At 42.3% G+C, this 19,078-nt stretch overlaps 1 protein-coding gene across 7 annotated transcripts in view; it reads left to right on the forward strand.

Moving 5' to 3' along the window:
* SPTBN5 (spectrin beta, non-erythrocytic 5) overlaps nt 1–19,078 on the forward strand; it is a 106,815-nt gene that overhangs the window by 53,247 nt on the left and 34,490 nt on the right. For all 7 annotated transcript variants that reach the window (XM_080394774.1, XM_080394772.1, XM_080394771.1 and 4 more), the window contains 5 exons: nt 9,623–9,727; nt 10,721–10,906; nt 15,055–15,210; nt 15,846–16,037; nt 17,347–17,442. In XM_080394774.1, coding sequence (XP_080250900.1) covers nt 9,623–9,727; nt 10,721–10,906; nt 15,055–15,210; nt 15,846–16,037; nt 17,347–17,442 — 735 coding nt within the window. The remainder of the gene's footprint in view (nt 1–9,622; nt 9,728–10,720; nt 10,907–15,054; nt 15,211–15,845; nt 16,038–17,346; nt 17,443–19,078) is intronic.

The following is a 19,078-nucleotide window of genomic DNA, read 5'->3' on the forward strand; positions in this document are numbered from 1 at the left end:
GCTGTTAGATGGGAAGAAAAGATGCTGAATTTGTTCATATCCAAGGATGCAAGCAAACAGATCCTCAGTGAGCTGTGAGCATTCAGGATGAGTTTCAACTTCCGCTACTCTGGATGCACCAGTTAGGCCGATACTGTGAACAGCTTTCCTTTCATGAGCTACTAGCTTTCTTCCATCATAGTGACTCATTCCTGTGTTGTCCTTTCTTGTCATCTTGCTTTTAACCCACAGCTGACACTTCAGCAAAAGTGCTTTCACCAATACTCTTTAGCTCTAAGGCAAGCCAGTGTTCCTAGGTAGCTGCCTTTTCTTCATGGTATGTCTCAGCTATACTTCATATTCCATTGCTACCTGCGCATTTTAAATCATATTTTGCTGTCTTTAAGTTAGTTTTACTGATTTGAGACCTGGCAATGCTGATGAGCACCTCAGTGTCGAGAGCAATGTCAGTCCACAGTGAGTATAAATACAGTGATGCAGGTTTAGGCTGTTATGCTGCTGAGAAGACAGAGGTATATGTGTTTACATACAAAATAAGCTGTGTTTGAAGAATTTATGGGATGAAATCAACAAAGGCAAATCATTGCAAGAGGTGGCTCATTTGCTGCTGTTCGCAGAAGAACAGGAAGGAATTTACCTTCTGCCTTAATACGTAGTGCGTCAGCCTGGCCCTGAATAGAAACGGTACCACTATTCTGATTCCTCTATGGCTGGAATTCCTGTATTCCCAGACTATTCCCCCCCTGCTTTTCTTCTCTCATCTCTAAGTGTGGTCATTCTTCAAGTGAGTTACTCCTGTGCTGCTAGACTCCCATCCGAAAGAGAGAAATAGCAAGAACTGCAGAGCTGTTTTTTGCAGCTGCCACCATCTGCCTTGTGGATCGCTATATACAGTTTGGCAATGAACTTAGTTCATTGCTTCACTTAGTTCCTTAGCCACTATTTGTATTTTACTTCTCTGCATTTGAAAAAAAATTGGAAGAGGAATGTATTCCTTTTGGATGGAGCTTTACTACTACTATATGGAATTAAAATGTGGCTGCATAGTGATGCAGACTCTGGTCCCTAGGGAGACAGGCAGGGTGGTAGGAAAGCAGTCCTTTCAAATGCGTTTTCAAAAAGTATTCAGCCAAGGCATCACTTGAAGACTATCGGACTACTTTCCCAATGGGAATTTTGTCATTTAGTGCTTTCAGAAAGGACAAAAGCAAGCACACATGCAAAAAGGATTCCTGTCAGGAAACAAGTATAAATCTCTCCACCCCTTATGTTTCATCTGACTTTTGTGTTTGAGGTAAAGCTCAGTCATGTGCATTTTACTTTGCACATCTGCAAAGTAAGTGTGTAAGAAGGCAGCTTCTGCCATCCCATAATTTTTTGATCCTGTTTTCCCAGTACTTCATATGCTTTAGAACAAGTCTTTCCCCCAGTGGCAAGGAAGAGGGGAAGGAAGAAGGCCATAGAGGAATGTTTTAGAGCTAAGAACTACTACTGAGAACTGCTTTCTCATTCGCTGTCGATGCCAGTGTTACAGGTTTGACTTTATGCCAGCATCTTATATTACATCCAGGTTACTTAAACCTTCGAAGGTTTTCTGCAATATTTAGTCTAGGATTGTTCTATGCTAAAGAAAATAGAGCACATGTGGACAAAATTAGGCAAACATCTATCTCTTTATTTTTTTTTATTATTACAAATTCGGTTGTGCCAGTGCATGGAACTCTTATAGGAAACTCTCCTAAGACCTGGAAACTCAGATCTTGCCATTTGGAGTGCAGACAAGCAACAGCTGAAAAAGAGAAAGAAGCAAAAAAATAATTTTTGCTTTGAGCAGAAGCAGTGTCCAGTACACTCTGCTCTGTTCTAATCTTCTTACAGCAGCAGATGCATTGCTCAGGTTAGCTGCTTTCCTTTTTTTCGCAGATGAAATAACAGTGAGTTCGCAGGCTGTCTCTGGCAGGCATTTTTGGCTCCCTCCTACTCTGTCTGCAGTCTCACTGTCAGAACGCTCAGGGAGCAGAGCCTTATGCTCTGTAATTTATCTTTCTGCTTATCCCACACTCATATCACTTTGCAGACCTGACAGGCAATGGTAGCAGTATTGGAAGAGCTGTGCATTTTTATTTTGAATGTGGATTTTCTTAGTTTGTAATTTTTTTTTCTGGTGAAGGTGTATTCATCTCTCATTCCTTTGCTTCAGAGGAAGAATGGAAATTTCCAGTGCCAAAGGAAAAAGGATTAGGAGTTGGTTTTAAAAACAGGGGGAAAGGCAAGTTTCTGTGGCTTTGATTTTTGCATCGTTTAGGACTGAGCTTCAGAATGTCATGCAGGGACCATCGCTGCAATCTTTCATCTGCAACCTATATCTCCACTGTGGAAGTGATGCTGTCTTCCAGCAGAACAACCCCACCTCCTCCTTTTGAATCTGTTGTGCGGGACAGGCCTTTTCAAAAGGTGCCAGCATCAGCATGGCATCCTCCCACCGGTCAGGCAGTTGCTGCAGGAAATGCCAGCTCACCACCAAGCAGTGTGTCTTCTGAAGCTTACTGTTCAAGGTTAGATGTCATCCTGGCACACACAGACCGGAGGAAAGGTTTTGGGATCACTAGTCGCTGTGTCAGTCCTTCTGATGAGGCATCCAGGTCTTCCAGCCCTCCCAGGGACCCCCGGGGACATGGATATGAGGTTTCTGGCATTCGGTCAACATCTGCATCTTACAAGCAATATTCAAAAAGAGAAAAAAGTGTTCATCATATTTCTCCCGAAAAAACCAGTCCCTTGAAGCTTGCTGTATCTTTGCCCTCTGATGTCCTTTCCTGCAAAGCTCCACCAAGCTGGACATCACAGCTGGACGTTGATCTGTCTGCTGTTCCAGCTGTTTCTACACTTGGCAGCAAAAATCTGCATGCATCCCTGGAACCGTGCAATTCTCTCCCACCCCAACAAGGCTGTAGCCAGTGCAGTGTCCAAATGCCAGACCTCCATGCTTCAATGAAGCTTTACATTTCAACTTGCAGCTTGACGATAAAGCCTTTTCAAACAGATTCCCCTGGAGGCAGTCATGCTCATTCAGGCCTGCTCATGCCACAGTTAGAGAAGGTGCCTGAAACTCCAGCCGGTCTTCCAACAGGATCCCAGAAACCAAAACAAGACTTCCCTTCAGGTGGGTCTCCAGCCCTTCAAATCACCAGATTTCATGTGACTTCCTCTAAGTATCCTGGCCTTCCCCAGCAGACTGTCTCCAGAGATGTATGTTTGTCCCCAGCTGTGCTGACTGGAAGAGAAGATGCAGCTAGTGCGAATGAGGTCACGAGCAAGGATTTAAATCCAGAGCTGATTGTCTTTCAGAACCACCCTTCATCTAGGCCAGAGTTCAGGAGGACTCCATGTGATGGTCTAACACCTGCTCACCATAAGGTTTCCAAAATCACCCTGATACTTGCCACCCCTTGGACTGCTATGCCTATCCATGTGGTAAGAGAATTTAGAAGAAGCCCAAGTCCAACAACCTTTATCAAAACGCATGGTTCAGATATAGCTGGTCCACCTTTTCACCCTGTGGAGATGGGGGCCGGCCTCTCTCTATCAATGAATCCAGTTTGCTGCTCAGGATTACTTTCTAGCCATTGGGCAAGATCTGGTTTGAGACCTTCCCAGGAAACATGCACTCTGGAGAGCGTATGCCCTGAGAACCTTTTGACAAACATACCAGCTCACACCACGTCTTCAGCTTCCAAACACACAGAGAGCACATGGTGTCCATCTATCGCTGTCAATATTGCATCCTTTGGATCTGGGAGGAAAGCGGTGAAGATTTCCATTCCATTCTAGGAACATTTGCAAACAGAAGTATTAAGTTGTGTTAATGAAGCCATGTGGATTTCTTTTTGTATGCTTCCTGCCATGTTCCCACTCCTGAGAGATGATGTTTTGAGACAATCAGAAAGCTGCTTGCATTCTGCTGTCACCGAGACTGGAGCTACAGCTTAATGCGTTCGAAATGAAGCTGAGCACTCTGATCTGCTCAAGCACTTAACAAATGTTTCATTTTAACCATTAGAGTACTATTGTCAACATGACATGTTCAGTGCTATGCATGTGCTTACAGAGCTTGCATAATTGGGTCATAGTGTTCAGCACTGTGAAGGTTCAAGATTTCAGAGCCAGGAACTGGTTTTCTTCTCTGCTAGTCAGTCTGGGACCTGGGACAAATCCTCAGTGTAGTTTTTCTTTGTTTTTTCTGTTTCACTGTTTTCATTTTCTTACTTGCAGATTATGCTGTATTTCTTTCTAGACAGTTAATTCCTGGTTTTGTAACTTTTAAAAGTAATACTTCTTTTCAAAACCCAAAATATTTAAGTGTGTAAGAAGACGTCACTTCACACACACATACCCCACCCCCCTTAAAAAAAGAGAGCTACCACCCTTTCCTGAGGGAAATGAAAGGAATTTAGTCTCCACAGCATCTCAAGTTTGGATACTGCAGCTAAGTTTCTAGCAGTGAAGCTATGGGGAGTTTAAGAGGAAGTTAGTCTGCCTTAAGACAAATGTTTCATAAGTAATTATTTCACTGATGATGTTTTGTGGGCATAGGATTCTAGTCTGACACCTACTACTTAGAGGATAGGGGTTGAGGTTGTGAATTTTGAAGGAGGAGGAGATAGGTGGGAGTAAGGGATTGGAGCAGTTATGAGAAAACAAGTGCTGACTTCTGTCTGTATTTTTCCCATGTACATTTCCAATATCGGATAATTATGCCAATGAGAGAGTATGCAGTGGGAGGGGGGAAGGAAATTTTAAATACTTTTAACATTAGAACTTTGCATCTAGATTGTGAGGCCAGAGGCCAATAATACAGTGATGTCACTATGATAGAAGAGGTGTATGTATTTGTTAGCATGATAGCTTGTTATAACTTTTATTCAAATGAAGCATAGTACAACATATTTGTGAACCATATATAATCATGGTATGAAATGCGTTTATTTACTTTGCTAAAATATTTTTTTTCATTAATTCTTTTTTGTATTTTCATTCATCAGAAGTAAATCAAATCAAACCTTGTTGTTATCTACCTGGCAGAGAGTTTGGACGTGATTACATGCTTTAATTGAAGTCATTTAAAACGGGGGGTAAATCTGGCTTTTAGTACATGCTTAGAGCTGAAAGATTTTCAGTGGAGTCCAGCAATCTCAGCAGCAAGCCAAGGGCAGGCAGTGAGGGGCAAAACCTGTGGAGCTTGTTATACTGTGAGGAACAGAAGCAGGAGAAGGGAGTGAATTTGCACAAATACTTAAAATAGTTTTTCTTCTAGAGAAATAAAAATGACACTTCTTGGAAGGCAAGTTTCCCTTAGGGCTGTGTCAGCTCCTAGTGTATATAAATGTGAAGTTGCGGCATCCAGAGAGCATAGTTACCCTAATGACTAAAATGTTTTATTCAGTTTTTCTCCAACAGTTAGAGCTGGCCTGTTCTGTCACATGAAGTGTGTATGTAGTACTGTTTTATTTAAAGTGAGCTTTTTAGTTCTGCATTAGCTTGTATGTAAGAAGTCTTATGATGGCGTGGCTAAATTTATGCAATGAGCTCAGAAATGGTGAAGAACTGCAGTTAAGTAGGGTTAAAACCTCTGCTTCTGTGCTTTGCACTGTTAACAACTTTGCTATTTGTTTCATGCTTCGTTTCAAATCTCAGAAAGGGCCAAGTTCATTTTGTGGTTTTAACCATCTTTGCAAGTCTTCACTTAAAAATGAGCCCATTATGTAGTCAGTGGTGAAGTCTTTGGTGTTTTTTGTGGCTGAACATCACATTCCTGATGATGGGCCATGATTTATAACAGAAACAAACTTGAAAGAAAGTTTATACCTGCTGTGTGCCTGGTATGTTACCTGAGGAGAGCTATGCAGTGTTTTGTATGTGAAATCAACACATCTCATTCAAAGCAGGAGTTTGGGGACCTGTCTAAAAATATGCCAAAAAGTGATGTAGTTGACCACAGGCCAGCGTTGCGGCATGGGAGCCAGTTTCCATTCTGCTTTCAGATTGGTATAACAAATGCTTAAATGAAAAAAATGTTGCAGTTCTGATTCTAGCAATTGCTCTCGTAAGATTTGTATTCAAAAGACGAATGGAAAGTTTTCACCTCACCAGCTCTCCAAGAAGCACTGTTAGTACTGCTGGGGCTGCTCTCTTCTAAGCGCACTGCTGTCGCCTCTCCTGTAACTTACGCAGCCGGTTTTCTTGTGCACCAGTTTTCTTTCTCAGTATTAAAACCTGGGTACCCAAGAGCATTTGCCCAGGCTTCTACTTGGAGAACCTGGTCCAAGTCTTTTGGAACTCAGGAGGACTTTTTCCCACTGCTGTAACAGCTAAAGGAATGGGGCTTTGAACGCTCGGTGTTACTTGTGTGTAGTGATTTTCAGTGGGAACAAGGCACTGAGAACTCCAGTGGCAGCTGCTTATGACTCACCGTCCCACACGCCCGCTCTCAGATGTCTCTCTTCTCTTTTCCAAAGAAAGTAACCTTCTTTACCAGTAGATATCCATTGCCTTTTTCTTCCACCACAGATATATGAGCAGAGAAACTAATGGCTGAGCATTTCAGGTATCAGAGTTTGCAGTTTCACTGCTAACAGTTGCTAAATAAAGGTTGAGGAGTAACGTGGAAAATTACAGGAATTTTCTGCTTCCTCAGGTGAATCTTTTTTGACCAAAATTGGCAGATAATCCACAAAATATCACAGAGAAGCCACGGTGCTTTTAAAGCAGTGTTTAAAACACCAGAATAGACAAGCAGTATGTGACTGTACATTTGTGTACCCCAAACAGGAGTGAGTTAAATCTAGCCAATAACGTTTTATTTCAGTGATAGTAACAGCAGTGTAAGTATGGATGGTAATTATAGGTGGTTTAACAGAGCATCACAGTAGGCAGATCTGGAATACACACGTGTAGAGATCTTCCTCCACAAGAGCAAACTAAAACCAAACAAACTGTCATAATTTCACACACTTGATGAATAGGACAGATCAAGGGATTAAAGTTTGAATGACACAATATTTGTCTTCGGGTGGGGGTCGTATTTAACATGCATAACAGAGGCATTAATGTTAATGTATTTCTTTAGGCATCCTGGTGATTAATGTAATGGGCCAGACTTATTAAAACTTAGGTCTGTTGTACAGTGGCCTTCCCCTCTTCTTGACAGCGATTACCGTGTTGGGATTTATTCACCTTTCTTCTGATAATCGGCATAGGTTATTAAAAAGCAGTTTGAACATCTGGCGTGGGCATGATATTCTTCTGTGCATTTTTCTGTATATGCAAAATATTCCTCTCATTAAGTCCCCAAAATGAACGAGAAAGGCAGGCCAGGTCTGCCTGTCAGTCCCCTTAGCCACAGCTGCCAAGGAGGACCGAGTGGCAGCAGCAGTAACAAGGTCCATCAGCAGCTGGAGATCAAGGTGGTGGAGCGAGGTAATGACTGAAATCTGGCTTCTGTCCAGGAGGACCAGGGCAGGCTCAGACCTCCCCGCAGCGCAGCTCAGGAAGGCTGGCCAGGGCTGAGCCTTGGGGGACCCCTGGGGGGGGCATCTGGGGGATGCTCAGGGCCACCACAGCCTTTTGGTGCACTCAGGCCCCAACCCGTAGGTGTGGATTCCCCTGCACACAACATGCGCCTAGGAAACTTCTTCAGAAGATACCCTGTGGGGTTAGACAGTCATCAGCGCTTCTGTGCAGACAGCGAGCACCCTTACTGGTTTTCTAAAGCAGCTGCCACAGAGTATCTTTTCTGTCCTAAAAAACCAGCCTGTAAGATTGCTGTGGAACAGCAATGTTTTGCAAAGCAAGAGAGATCTCTTTAGATGTTATTTTTCCTGTGCATGTCTGTGGTTTTAAGGCACAAATTAACTTAGGTTCTTCACCAGCCATCTTCTGAAACTATTAGCGGTTGTGTTGGTTCACTGATTCTACTCGGTTTCTTTCTTGCCTCTTAATTCTTTAGCACTGTATTACTGGTCTCAAATTCTTCTTCCATCTCTGCTAATTGTACTTTACCCAGGTAGAGTTGCTGGCTAGAATTTCTCAATCTTATCCAAATACTTAGGATTCCGTGAGCTTACAGAATGGATTACGCAGTGCTATATCCCAGCTGATAAACACAGTCCCTCATAGCAGCCTGAGCGTCAAAAGTCTTTCCAGTCATACTTACTCCCCTGTGAACCTTGTCCACAGGTAATTTTTGCTCATGTCCCATCACAGCCTCTGATTAGTTTTTTTTGTCCTGCTGTCATCTTGTCATTCAATAAAGGAAGAACCTGCAGGCAACTAAATCCACTGGAAAAGAATAAATTCCTACTGGCTTGCAGAAAAGCTTATTTTTTTGTTAATAGGTAACTACATTGTTCGTTCTTTTGGATTTGACAAAACTGAAGGTGGGAGAACGCATGGCAGAAATAATTGGGAGGTCAGTTTTCTTAACAGTAGAAAAGAGTCAAGAAACACAGGTGTGCCCCAGAAGTGTGTGAATCAATTAGAAAAGGTTCTCACAGTGTCAAAAGTGAATAGTGCAGAGGTCAGTTTCCTTAAAATTGCATTTGTTATTTTAAAGTAAGGTCTCTCTGTGTCAGAAACTGACAGGACAGGCAGTAAATAAAATGAATGCAGGCAAGTTGGAAAGATGGCCTGGAAAAATAACAGTTGTAGTGCACTTGGTGCAGGTGCAAGCTGTGACGTTTTTCAGAAATAACCAGCTGCATAAAGATATAATGGGGACCAGTTGGTCTGATAGCAGTTCTTCTGAGAAGTTTATGGAAGCTTACAGTAGATTGCAAGGTGAACTTGGTTCGTGGTATTGTGTACAAGTTAAAACACCATGCACAGATACACACAGAAGATTACAGCTGGAAAGGCCCACGTAAGCTCTCTGCTGCCTTCACTACCTTCACTCAGACAGCCTTGTTGCTGATTGCCACTTGTGGCATCAAGTATTAGGAAACTCATTTCAAAATAAGTGGAAATGAAGAGAATCTGGAGGAGAGCAGTAAAAATAATCCAGAGTCAAGAAGACACAGCCCTTGTGGAATGTTTGATCAGATCGTGGTAGTTTTAGCCTAGATTTAGTAATTATCTCCGTAGTGTGAAAAGGGCGGTATATGATGAGGTGAAGTGGTAGCAATGCATTTTCAGGCTAGGTATTTGTATTTCAGGCTAACAGTAAAAGTACAGGAATAAATTGCCCATGGAGGCTGCAAAGTCTCTGTTCTTGGAAGCCTTCTAAGAAGGAATCATACAGACATCTGTCAGACATGACAGTGTTAATCTAACTTTGGATTACAAGGATGGCTTAGACCTCTGGAATTCACTGCCAGCCTTGTGACTCAGCGATTGTGACAAGCAGCGATCGGTCACTTTCCTTAGCTGGAACTGTTAGTGCTTCTCTTTCTTGCTCAAGACCATGGAACTCTACTATTTGATCTTCAGTTTCACTTGCCTCCTGTTCCTTTTTTTTTCCCTCTCAAGTGTACCCTCAGCTGTGGAGTTAATACCTCTTCTCACATTTATGCATCAGGTTTATATGATAATTAATCCACCTTAAAAATATCACACTTTTTTTTTATAGATTTATTTGAAAAGCAGTGACCTCGGAAGCTCTGTAGATGAAATAGAACAGCTGATAAGGAAACATGAGGCTTTTGAGAAGCTTCTGGCATCACAGGATGAGAAGGTATGAAAATCAACAGCAAATATTCTACCAACCCATGAGCTAGAATTATTTTAATTTTTTTAAACATGGCAACACAATAAATTGCTGACAGGTGCAATATGCATGATATGCTTGAACCAAAGAGAAAATGGGGAGGCTCAGGGAAATAAGAGGCAGAGCAGTGGAGAACAACTGTTAAACAATCCATGCCCAAGTCCTGCTTGTATTGCCTTGCAGTAGACAGGAAAACTGTTTAGCAACTTGAATAATGGCACTTACCAGAATAAATGTTTGAAACAGGCCATATTGTGTGTTACGAATGTCAGAAGTTTCTGCTTTTTTCGTTAAAAAAAAAAAAAAGAAATCAGTGGCTTTTAAAGCCAGTAAAATACAATAGGTCAGAGAGGAATACTTGTCTAATTATTTAAATGTACGTTTGGTATACCACGTCTGTACCAAATTGGCTAGCTTCTTTGCACCTTTGGAATAGATGTTGAATTGCTCACCCACATGTAAAGGAATCTGCCTGGCTGGTGGCCACTGCTGTAATTCATCCAGGTTATGGCTAAACTCAGGCCTGGGGCTGTGCCTGGGTTCCCCAGAAGTAATGAGCTCCCAGAACCTCTGCCAGCTCCCTGCCAGGATGATTGCTCATGTTGAGAGCTACCTTCCAACACCTGGTTTCCACAAAGCAATAAAACCTGAGCACTCATGGGTGTCAGGCTTGCTCCATGATGCCTTGCGCTGGATGAATGGTGGCATAGGGACTCCTGGAGCTGCAGTTTTAATTCGTTTAAGTAGCCAGGGTTCACTGCAGAGACCAATGACAAGGATGTCGTAGGTGTAACATAGTACATGGTGAGGATGGGGGAATGCTGGTTAACTTGTCCCTGCTATTCTCGGTTCATTCAAAAAAAAAAAAAAGACTTTTTATGTATGGAAAGGAGCCTGCTTTTTGTTTCTTTCATGCCGCTTGGAACCATAGAAGTAATTTCAGATTTGTTGCCTCCTCAGATGATGTCTCTTCAAGAACAGGCAAGCAGGCTAGAAAAGGCTGGTGAGCTGGAAGGGCTAAAATTCCAGCACAAACTGAATGCCATTCATGAGAGAAAGCGTCAGATCAAGGATCTATCCCAGAGTAGGAGAGAGAAGCTGCAGACTGCCCTTCTTCTGGCACTTTTCTACCAGAACTTGGAAGAGGTAAGAGGGTTTTAGACTGGGATGGGGATGAAAGGCAGAGGAGCTGCCTGCCTCTGTTGGATGAATAGCTTACCCTTGCCAGAGATTTGAAGGATTGATAATCTACTCTGGTATGGCCACTCCTGCCACGCTCACACAAAGGGTGCTCCAATGCCGTTGCTGTTACTATACCGTAGTTGCGGCATTGTGCCTATTACAGCTGCTTTACATGTCAGGAGCTCTGCTAAAATTAAGCTACTGAAAGCAAAACTGCCATGTTTCCTTTGGTGGGAAAGAAAAGATACTTCAAATCAGGGTGAGTGCATGGGTCTCTGCAGAATATGTTTGTCTCTGTCTCCTGTTCTGGCTTCAGTCCTGTAACTGAACAGCTCTGCTCCTGGCACTGCTGTTGGAAGGACATACTAGGTCAGTCTTTCAAAGGGCAGGACAATGTGTGTGACTGAAAAATGTACTAGCGTCCAGTGTGCTGGCATAAATAAGAGCACACAGGCCCAGAGGGGACATTTGTAAACACTCTTGCTGGTCTAGTATGCACCCCTTCTGCTGTTGCATCCCATGGCACATCATCCATGGTTTAAAGAAAAATTACAAGTGCTTGTCACCTCCTACCCTGTGAAAAAAGATGTGTCCTGACACAGATCAGATTATGATTGTCACCAAAGGAGAATGAATGTTTGTAACACAGCTGCTGCTGACAACCAATTCTTTAAATATATTTTTTAAGAAGAATAATAATCTAAGGTATAAATGGCTGCTAAAATTCCATTTACAGCACAATATATTTGGAATTTCCTCCCTCCCAAAAATAGTCAGACATTTACCCTCTCCTTTGGTTACACTAAAGGGCCAGAGCTGCACACTGTTGTTTTTATTTTTAAACAAACTTGATCAAGAATTATTTACAGTGCCAAATACTAGCTTGTAGCATTTGGCTATACTTTTCCTATCACATGAACCAATTTGCCAGTAATGGCTAGTTCCACCTTGTGGACTAGCAGAGGGGAATGGATGGTGCATTGCCCACTGCTAATATTTTCAAAAGCACAATGTGCTTCTGATGGAAAAGTCACAGAACTGCCAACATCCTCTCTGGAGAAACTGCCAATGCCCTCCTAGAGGTAGAATCAACCCATTAAGTAGCAATACTTCTGCATTTCTTCCCATTGCTCTGGAATTGTCAAATCAGTGCTTAGGCTGTGGTCCCCCTTCATTCTTGAATCACACACTTATAGCAGAGGATCTGGCCCTGTATAGTGAGGAACATTTCCCTTTTCTCATCCACTTTCTCCACATAAATTCAGCCAAGAGTTCGATAGGATGTCTTTGCTCTCGAAGTACCTGTTCATTTACCTCGCTAATCTAAATTTATTGCCTGCTGCTGTAGAATGTGAATGCCACCAAGGAATTAAAAAAAATTAAATCTTTCAGCAATATCGTTCCTTCTCTTTGTTGGGTAGAATGGAATGTTTAATTTGATTTTTATCATGTTCTGGGTGTGTACAAGTTCATATATGAGAATAGTTCTCAAAGGGGGCTTAAATTGCAGAGTTGAGTTTTGAGTTTAGCTGTGAACTCAATGAGGTCATTGCTTATGCTTATTAGGAGAGCATAGCTCAGGTCCTATTCCCCTAAAAACCCTCTCTCCTGCAATCGTCTCGAGTAATTTCTATTGATCAAACAGAATTTTCTGTATCGGCAGAAAAGAGTGATTGGTGTCATCATTAAGTCTTCTAGTTACTCTCTAGAAGCAATTGCATAGTGCTACATGCTTTAGTACAAAGACAACACAGTCTGTGACCACTGATGGGAGGATGAAGAGCTCAACACCGTGTGGTCTGCTTAGAAGGCTAGCTGCTGCAGTTTGTACCCTTTTCAGGACACAGGACTTGTTTTTTTCTGCACAAAACCTGCAATGACTTAATTCAAGAGATAACATGCAGCTCTCAAAGTGAGACACACTCTCCTACAGTTGAAATACGGCACTTTTCTAGTTCCAAAGAGGTGAGAGACACTTATAGACTGTCCTGTTGTTACAGTATCAGTACCCCGGTGTTAACATGGAAGGCAAATGAGCCGGTCGCTAACTAGAAATATGTGTATTTGAGTTACTGCAGAAGAAAAGTCATAAAGTTGAAAGTTTTGACTTCTAAAGCTGGCTCTGAGTTTTAACACTGACTGAAACTTGCTCATCATATTAGTGGCACCTAACTTCCCCTTCACCTGCTGTACAAGAGAATAGAACATTTACTACTTCATCTTGGAGGAGTGAGAGAATTAAGTGTTATTTCTAGATGTCTGGAACAGGTACATCCTTTATATGCTCTAGTTATTTCAGTTAATAAGAATCAATGTAATTTACAAAATGTTTGTGCTCTTGAGGTTACAGTAACTGAAATTTTGAAAATGTAGGTTTTGAAATTGATAGTGCTGCCATTTTTTGAGTCCTGTAGAAATAAGGCTGGTCCCATGTGCCTACACTGAGCATAACACTAGTCTCACTGTTGTCCTCAATAAAGTGACAATGCCTGTCAGAACAACCCTAAGCCTTTCCATAGAAAGATCTTGAGATAACAGATGTCGTGAAGAAAATTAACGCTATCCCAGCTGAAACCCGGACACAGATCAGCCATGCTTCACATCAGGATGTGGACATGGGGCCAGGAGAACATCTCTCACTCTCTAGAGCCATCCTAAATAAGCCTTAAAATAAACCAAGCCACTAAGAGTGCAGATGTGTTTTTTTATTATTTTTAAATGGCTTTGTTTGGTCTGTCATTAAGCCATTATTATTCAAAAGTAGGAGAGGAATCGCCCTTTAAGTGGCTATATACAGGGGATTCATTTGTTTCTCATCCTCATTGTATGGATGAGCTTCTCCCATTCAAATGAGAGGTCAGTTAAGTGAAATTAAAGCGTTAATGTGTGACTGGGTAATGGGAGAAGGCCCTAGCTTGTGAGAAAGGTGTTAGAAATGAAAACAGCAAATGACAGTGTGCTGTCCTGGGCAACCTTGACATAAGGCTCCTGTTTAAGTCTAACTGTGCTTTTTTTGTTTCTGGACAGCTAGTGAAAGCTATTTCTGTTATTGTTTATAGAATTTCAGCGGCTGAAACAACACTTCAGATCGTTAATTAACTGAGAAAATCCCCCAGCTGTCAAGGCTTGTGTGCATGTAGCACAGTTGCAGAAGGACAGCTAAGATGCTTTGAAACTGGTAAAGCTGTCTTCAGTTTGCTGTTCTTGTGTTGTCAAAACATTAGGTTTCTTCAGGTCTGAGGACAACAGGATCAGTTAACAACATATGTCAGGCGTTTGGTTCTCATATTTTGATGGATATAAAATATTCCCTAGATAAGGGCTTATGTTTAGCAGACTTCAAAGAAATTTGTGAAGACTCACTATCCTATTGTTTATTTTATTCTGCATACATTCAAGTCCCCTGCAAAAAGCATTTTCTAAGAGAAACACATAACCCTTCCTTTGCTAGTCCTTGTGGTTCACCTGCTTGTCTGAGTCTGATGTTCCCGACCAGACAATTTTGAATTTTGTGAAGTATAAATGAACAGAGTTGTATTTGGTCTCCAATAATCTGACTAGTGCTTGGCCCCATCACAAAGGCTTTATTTGCTTTGCATTTTCCATTTAGGTCTCAAAACATCATTGAGATCAGGAAACGTTAGTGCTGTTTTATAGATGAGGCACAGAATTCTTAAGAATCTTAATCCAGTTTACAGATAGGTCAGTGACAGAAGTAGGGGATGAAACTCAAGAGCCCTAATCCAAGGCTCAGGTGTCATAATCTCATTTTAAATGTGTCTGCCATGTCAGGCTGCGTATCTGCTCAATGATTCTCTATCTAATCTAGAAGATTATACAATTTGTTTGTGGCTTGTGGTAAAATTTGGGGTGTTCAAAGAATTTTTCATTATTCTTGTGGTCAGCTAAAAATTATTTTCATTCCTACCTGTCTTTATTTGCTGTCAAGCAGAATGGTTCAGAAACTGGAGAGCCACCTTGGCTGTCAGCTCCCAGCTCAACCTACCTAGCCCAGGCACACGTGCTTGCATAGAACAATGATGTGTCTTGGGAGGAGTCCCCAGGACAGCATGTAGTTGTTGTGTTAACTCTGGTATCTCACACTGCTGCAGGCAGAAGACTGGATCAGTGAGCGCATGCAGAAACTAGAGGATCCTTCCATACAAGACCCTAGCAGTCTGCAGGACAAAATGAAGCTGCTGCAGAAACATCAGGTCTTTGAGGCAGAGATTCTAGCAAATGAAGAAATCATCACAGCTGTTAATAAGGTAACACTCTTTCACCCTGCTAGTGTTTTCACAGATTATTGCTGGTTATCCGGAGAAGGACAGATAGTTGAAATGAAAAGGAAGGGAAAGCTTGTTCACCACTTCTGTCTCGGTTATCTCTCTTGTGTGACAAGAACCCAGTTGCTATGCCATGGAAACGTAATACTGTTAACTTACAATAGAGAGATTTGTTAATTGCTCTATCCAGGGAATTACTATCTTTCGTTATTGCCCAAATAGGGAGATATCACTGACTTCTTCCTTGCCTGGGGTGATTACTCCTACAAAAGTTAAATAGGATTTCATGCCTAGTTTGTGAACAATCTTGTTGAAACTGGATGAATCACATAGCTGAAGGGCACAATCATCTTTAATACCTGTCTTGGTGCTTCCTCTCCATGAAGGTAATTCCTGGAAGGGAAATACTCAAATCCTAGTGTTCTTGATTCCTTCCAGATGTAAAAGCTTTCCAGCTGAGCAGTATCATTTGGGCAGTGGGAATTTACATTAGTAATCTATTGTGCAGGCCAGGTTAGGAAAGTAAGAGAGTCCTTCTAGAAAGCTCATGTAACATGGTAATCACATTAAAAATTAGTAGCAACCTTAATTTCTAATTTCTTTTTCTGAATGTGAAGAAAGGAGAAGCCCTGGTATCAAAAGGCCACCCAAAATCAGCAGAGATCCGTCGCCGGGTCCGCATGCTTCAGGAGTGTTGGGAGAAGTTGAAGAGAGCTGTTGCTGCTCGTGGAAAGATGCTGGAGGATAGCCGGGACTTCCTGGAGTTTCTGCAGAAGGTGGACCAGGTGGAAGCCTGGATCAGGGAGAAGGTAAATGAATTCTAGTATTTAGCCCAAGCAGCACACTAGAGACTTGCTATTTAGCAGTGAACATCTGATAAATGTGTTATCTTCCAGCATATTTTCTTAGTGGCTTTTGCCTGGAGAATCATTACATGTTCTACAAACAATATGAAAAGAACAATTCAACAAATTCTAGAAATTTTCTGGAGTGTTACCATGCCAGAGTCAGTTGGACAGTATTAGCGCATGTTCCCATGTAAAATGTGCACATAGAGATTGTGATTATCATGGTCATCCCGTGTGTCACTATCGAGATAGAGAAATGAAAGCAGGCTAGGATGGAAGAGACTTGAAGCTTTTGCCAAGCAGGCACTCTCATTGTGTATCGAATGTGAAAGTTTCACTTTGCAAGAATGAAGGGAGTTTCACTTGATCCACTTGATACAAAGATCAGCAGCATCCACACTCGTTGCTTTCTGACCTCGCCGAAGTGGGAAGCTAGGTGTGGCTGGGTAAGGAGTCCGATACAATTAAACCCAGTAACAGCAGACTGTTATTAAGTAAGGGATTCTGTATTGTAGCGCTGGGGTAGCACTGGGGATAGCTCCACCATAAGTGCTGCAACCATCTGGCAGACTTTTAGAGACTATAAACCATAAAGTTATACATATTCGTAAGATTTCTGAGAAATCATTTACATATACATGAGACTTCCTGGAACTCGTTGATATATGCAAATGTCTGGTCTACATGTGCAGTTGTCTTCCCTGGTGGTCTTTGGATGGTCGTAGGGGTCTTCAGATGAAGGCTTGTAGTCTTCTTCACTGCGCCCACTGATTGAGCTTTACTACTGCGCAAACTCAGTTCTGGGATCAATAGACAATATCCTTTGAGGCTATTGTTACCATCCTCTTGTAACTTTCTTATCTCTATGGTCAAGTGCATCCGTTCTCAAGATTGAGTTGTCTACCATGAGGTTATCCTGATCCCCCTTATCTTACACCCATCCCTTACCTTACAACCATCTGGATCCACTTCTGTTCAACTAAGTATCTAAGGTACACACAACATCTTCCTTGGTTTTGGGGCCTTAACCCTTCCACACTAAGTCTTCACTCAGAGATGACTTCCATAATCAGTAATAGATCGGAGAGGGTGTTGTGACTAAGTCTCATAATTATCTAAAGATCAGATCAGAAGAGACCACTTCAGAAGCTGTAGGTTGGTGATTGACAGATGCATCACAGAACTTACTCCATCAACATAAGCATTGGGTTGTGCTGTGTTCTTATACTCTTAACCTGAATGTTTGCCTGTCTGCTGCTTATTTCCTCAGGAAGTCATGATTAATGTAGGCGATGTGGGAAATGACTATGAACACTGCCTGCAGCTCATGAAAAAGCTGAATGAGTTTCGTGGAGCATCATCAGGGGTAAGAGGTGTTTTCCATGCACATTTCTCACATGGCTGGAAGAAGCAATTAACTTTTCAGCCTAACAGTATATCCAGGTAGCAAATACAGTTACAGTACCCTGAGGAGGGGAAAGATGAGGAGGGTAGGAAGCATTGCCACTTTATAAGCCATTAACAAAGACAGAATTTTCCCTCATTGTGCCTTCTGCTTTGATGATGTCGTGGCAGAGCTGTCAGGCGCCCATGACACAACCTAGAATTTTTGATTGCATTACGTGACTGGAAAGCTGTCTGTGTGAGCCTGAATTTGAGCACATTTGCAGTTTGGTTCATGCAGTCTGCAGAGTCACAGTGAGTTCCATCCAAAAGTGCATTAAAATTATTATTTCAGCCACGTTTGTTTGAATCAGAAAGTTGATACAGACCTTCCATGAAGAAGCCTGTAAAATAATTGACCGCTTTCTCCATTTCTCTCCTTTATTTCTGCCTTCCTGTTGTCCTGAGAAACAGTCAACTTTCTCATATTCCTCCATTCAAATGAAACATGTTTATTTGGGGGCCTTTGTTTATACCGCACGTGTGTTTAGTCATGAATCGTAATGTTAATAAGTGGACATTTAGTAAAATAGAGCAATGGATAACACTTTGGGTAGCAGCCACGTGACAAGATAGCTGCACAGTTCACCCCTCTGTGCTAAGATCTCTGACCCTGTTTTGTGGTGCTGAGTCATACCAGCTGCCTCTCTGGCCCCAGCGAGATGTGCTAACCTGGGCACCAAACCTGGAACCTTGAGAACGCTGGGGAACAGGTCCTGCCACAACCAGGGCCCTCTATGATACGCTTCAGCTCCCACCATGAGAGCTGTGAGGCCGTGCATCGAGGGGATGCGTTTGCCGCAGCCTCTGGTTCTCTCTGTGTGCACGGCTACAGATGTGGACTGACAGGTGTGAGAGTCACGCAAGAAAGATTGCTGTGCTGATTTGCTAGTCTGGAAGCTGTGAGGAAGGTCTGGAAAGAGGTATATTAGGACTTTGTGTCTACTCTATGTTCTTTTCTAATATTTATTATCCTTTGCCTGTTAGCTTATTGCCGATTCCTGTTATGGTAGCTCCCATCTTCTATTTTTGTTGCCTAAAAGCAGAAGGAGACAATCCTGTTCTGTGGAAAGTAACAGTACAGATATGCCTCACACCTGGAAGAAAAGCCTTGTCTCCCCTTTCCAGAGCCTGGCAGAATTTCCTGTGACAGTGCATTAGTAGTTGATTTAGGTAGAGAGTCAAAATACTCAGCTTCAGCACGAGGGCATTAGTGAAGAGACCTTCGCTGGCCCTTCAGTCCTCACCAGCTGAACTGTGAGCTAAGGGATGGAGCAAGGGCTCTGCTACAGGTTGTACCATCCAAAAGAAGGATGCTGAAAGATGCAGGAACACCCCAGTTCTCTAGTCAGATAACACTCTAAATAGGAAGGTCTCCTTAAACCAAGGCAGATTTTATGTCCGCAGGAAACTCTTAGCCTTAGATGCTGTCAGCGTGTAGCCACTGCTCCTCTGCCACTGTGAACACGACTCCTGCAGAAAAAGGCTGGGACAGTGACACCCTCATGGCTAATGCTTAGTTATACACTGCTTCACAGGTGATACACACAGAAGCAGGC

The sequence above is a fragment of the Falco punctatus genome (genome assembly GCF_963210335.1).
Source record: "Falco punctatus genome assembly, chromosome: 7".
Classification (NCBI taxonomy): domain Eukaryota; kingdom Metazoa; phylum Chordata; class Aves; order Falconiformes; family Falconidae; genus Falco; species Falco punctatus.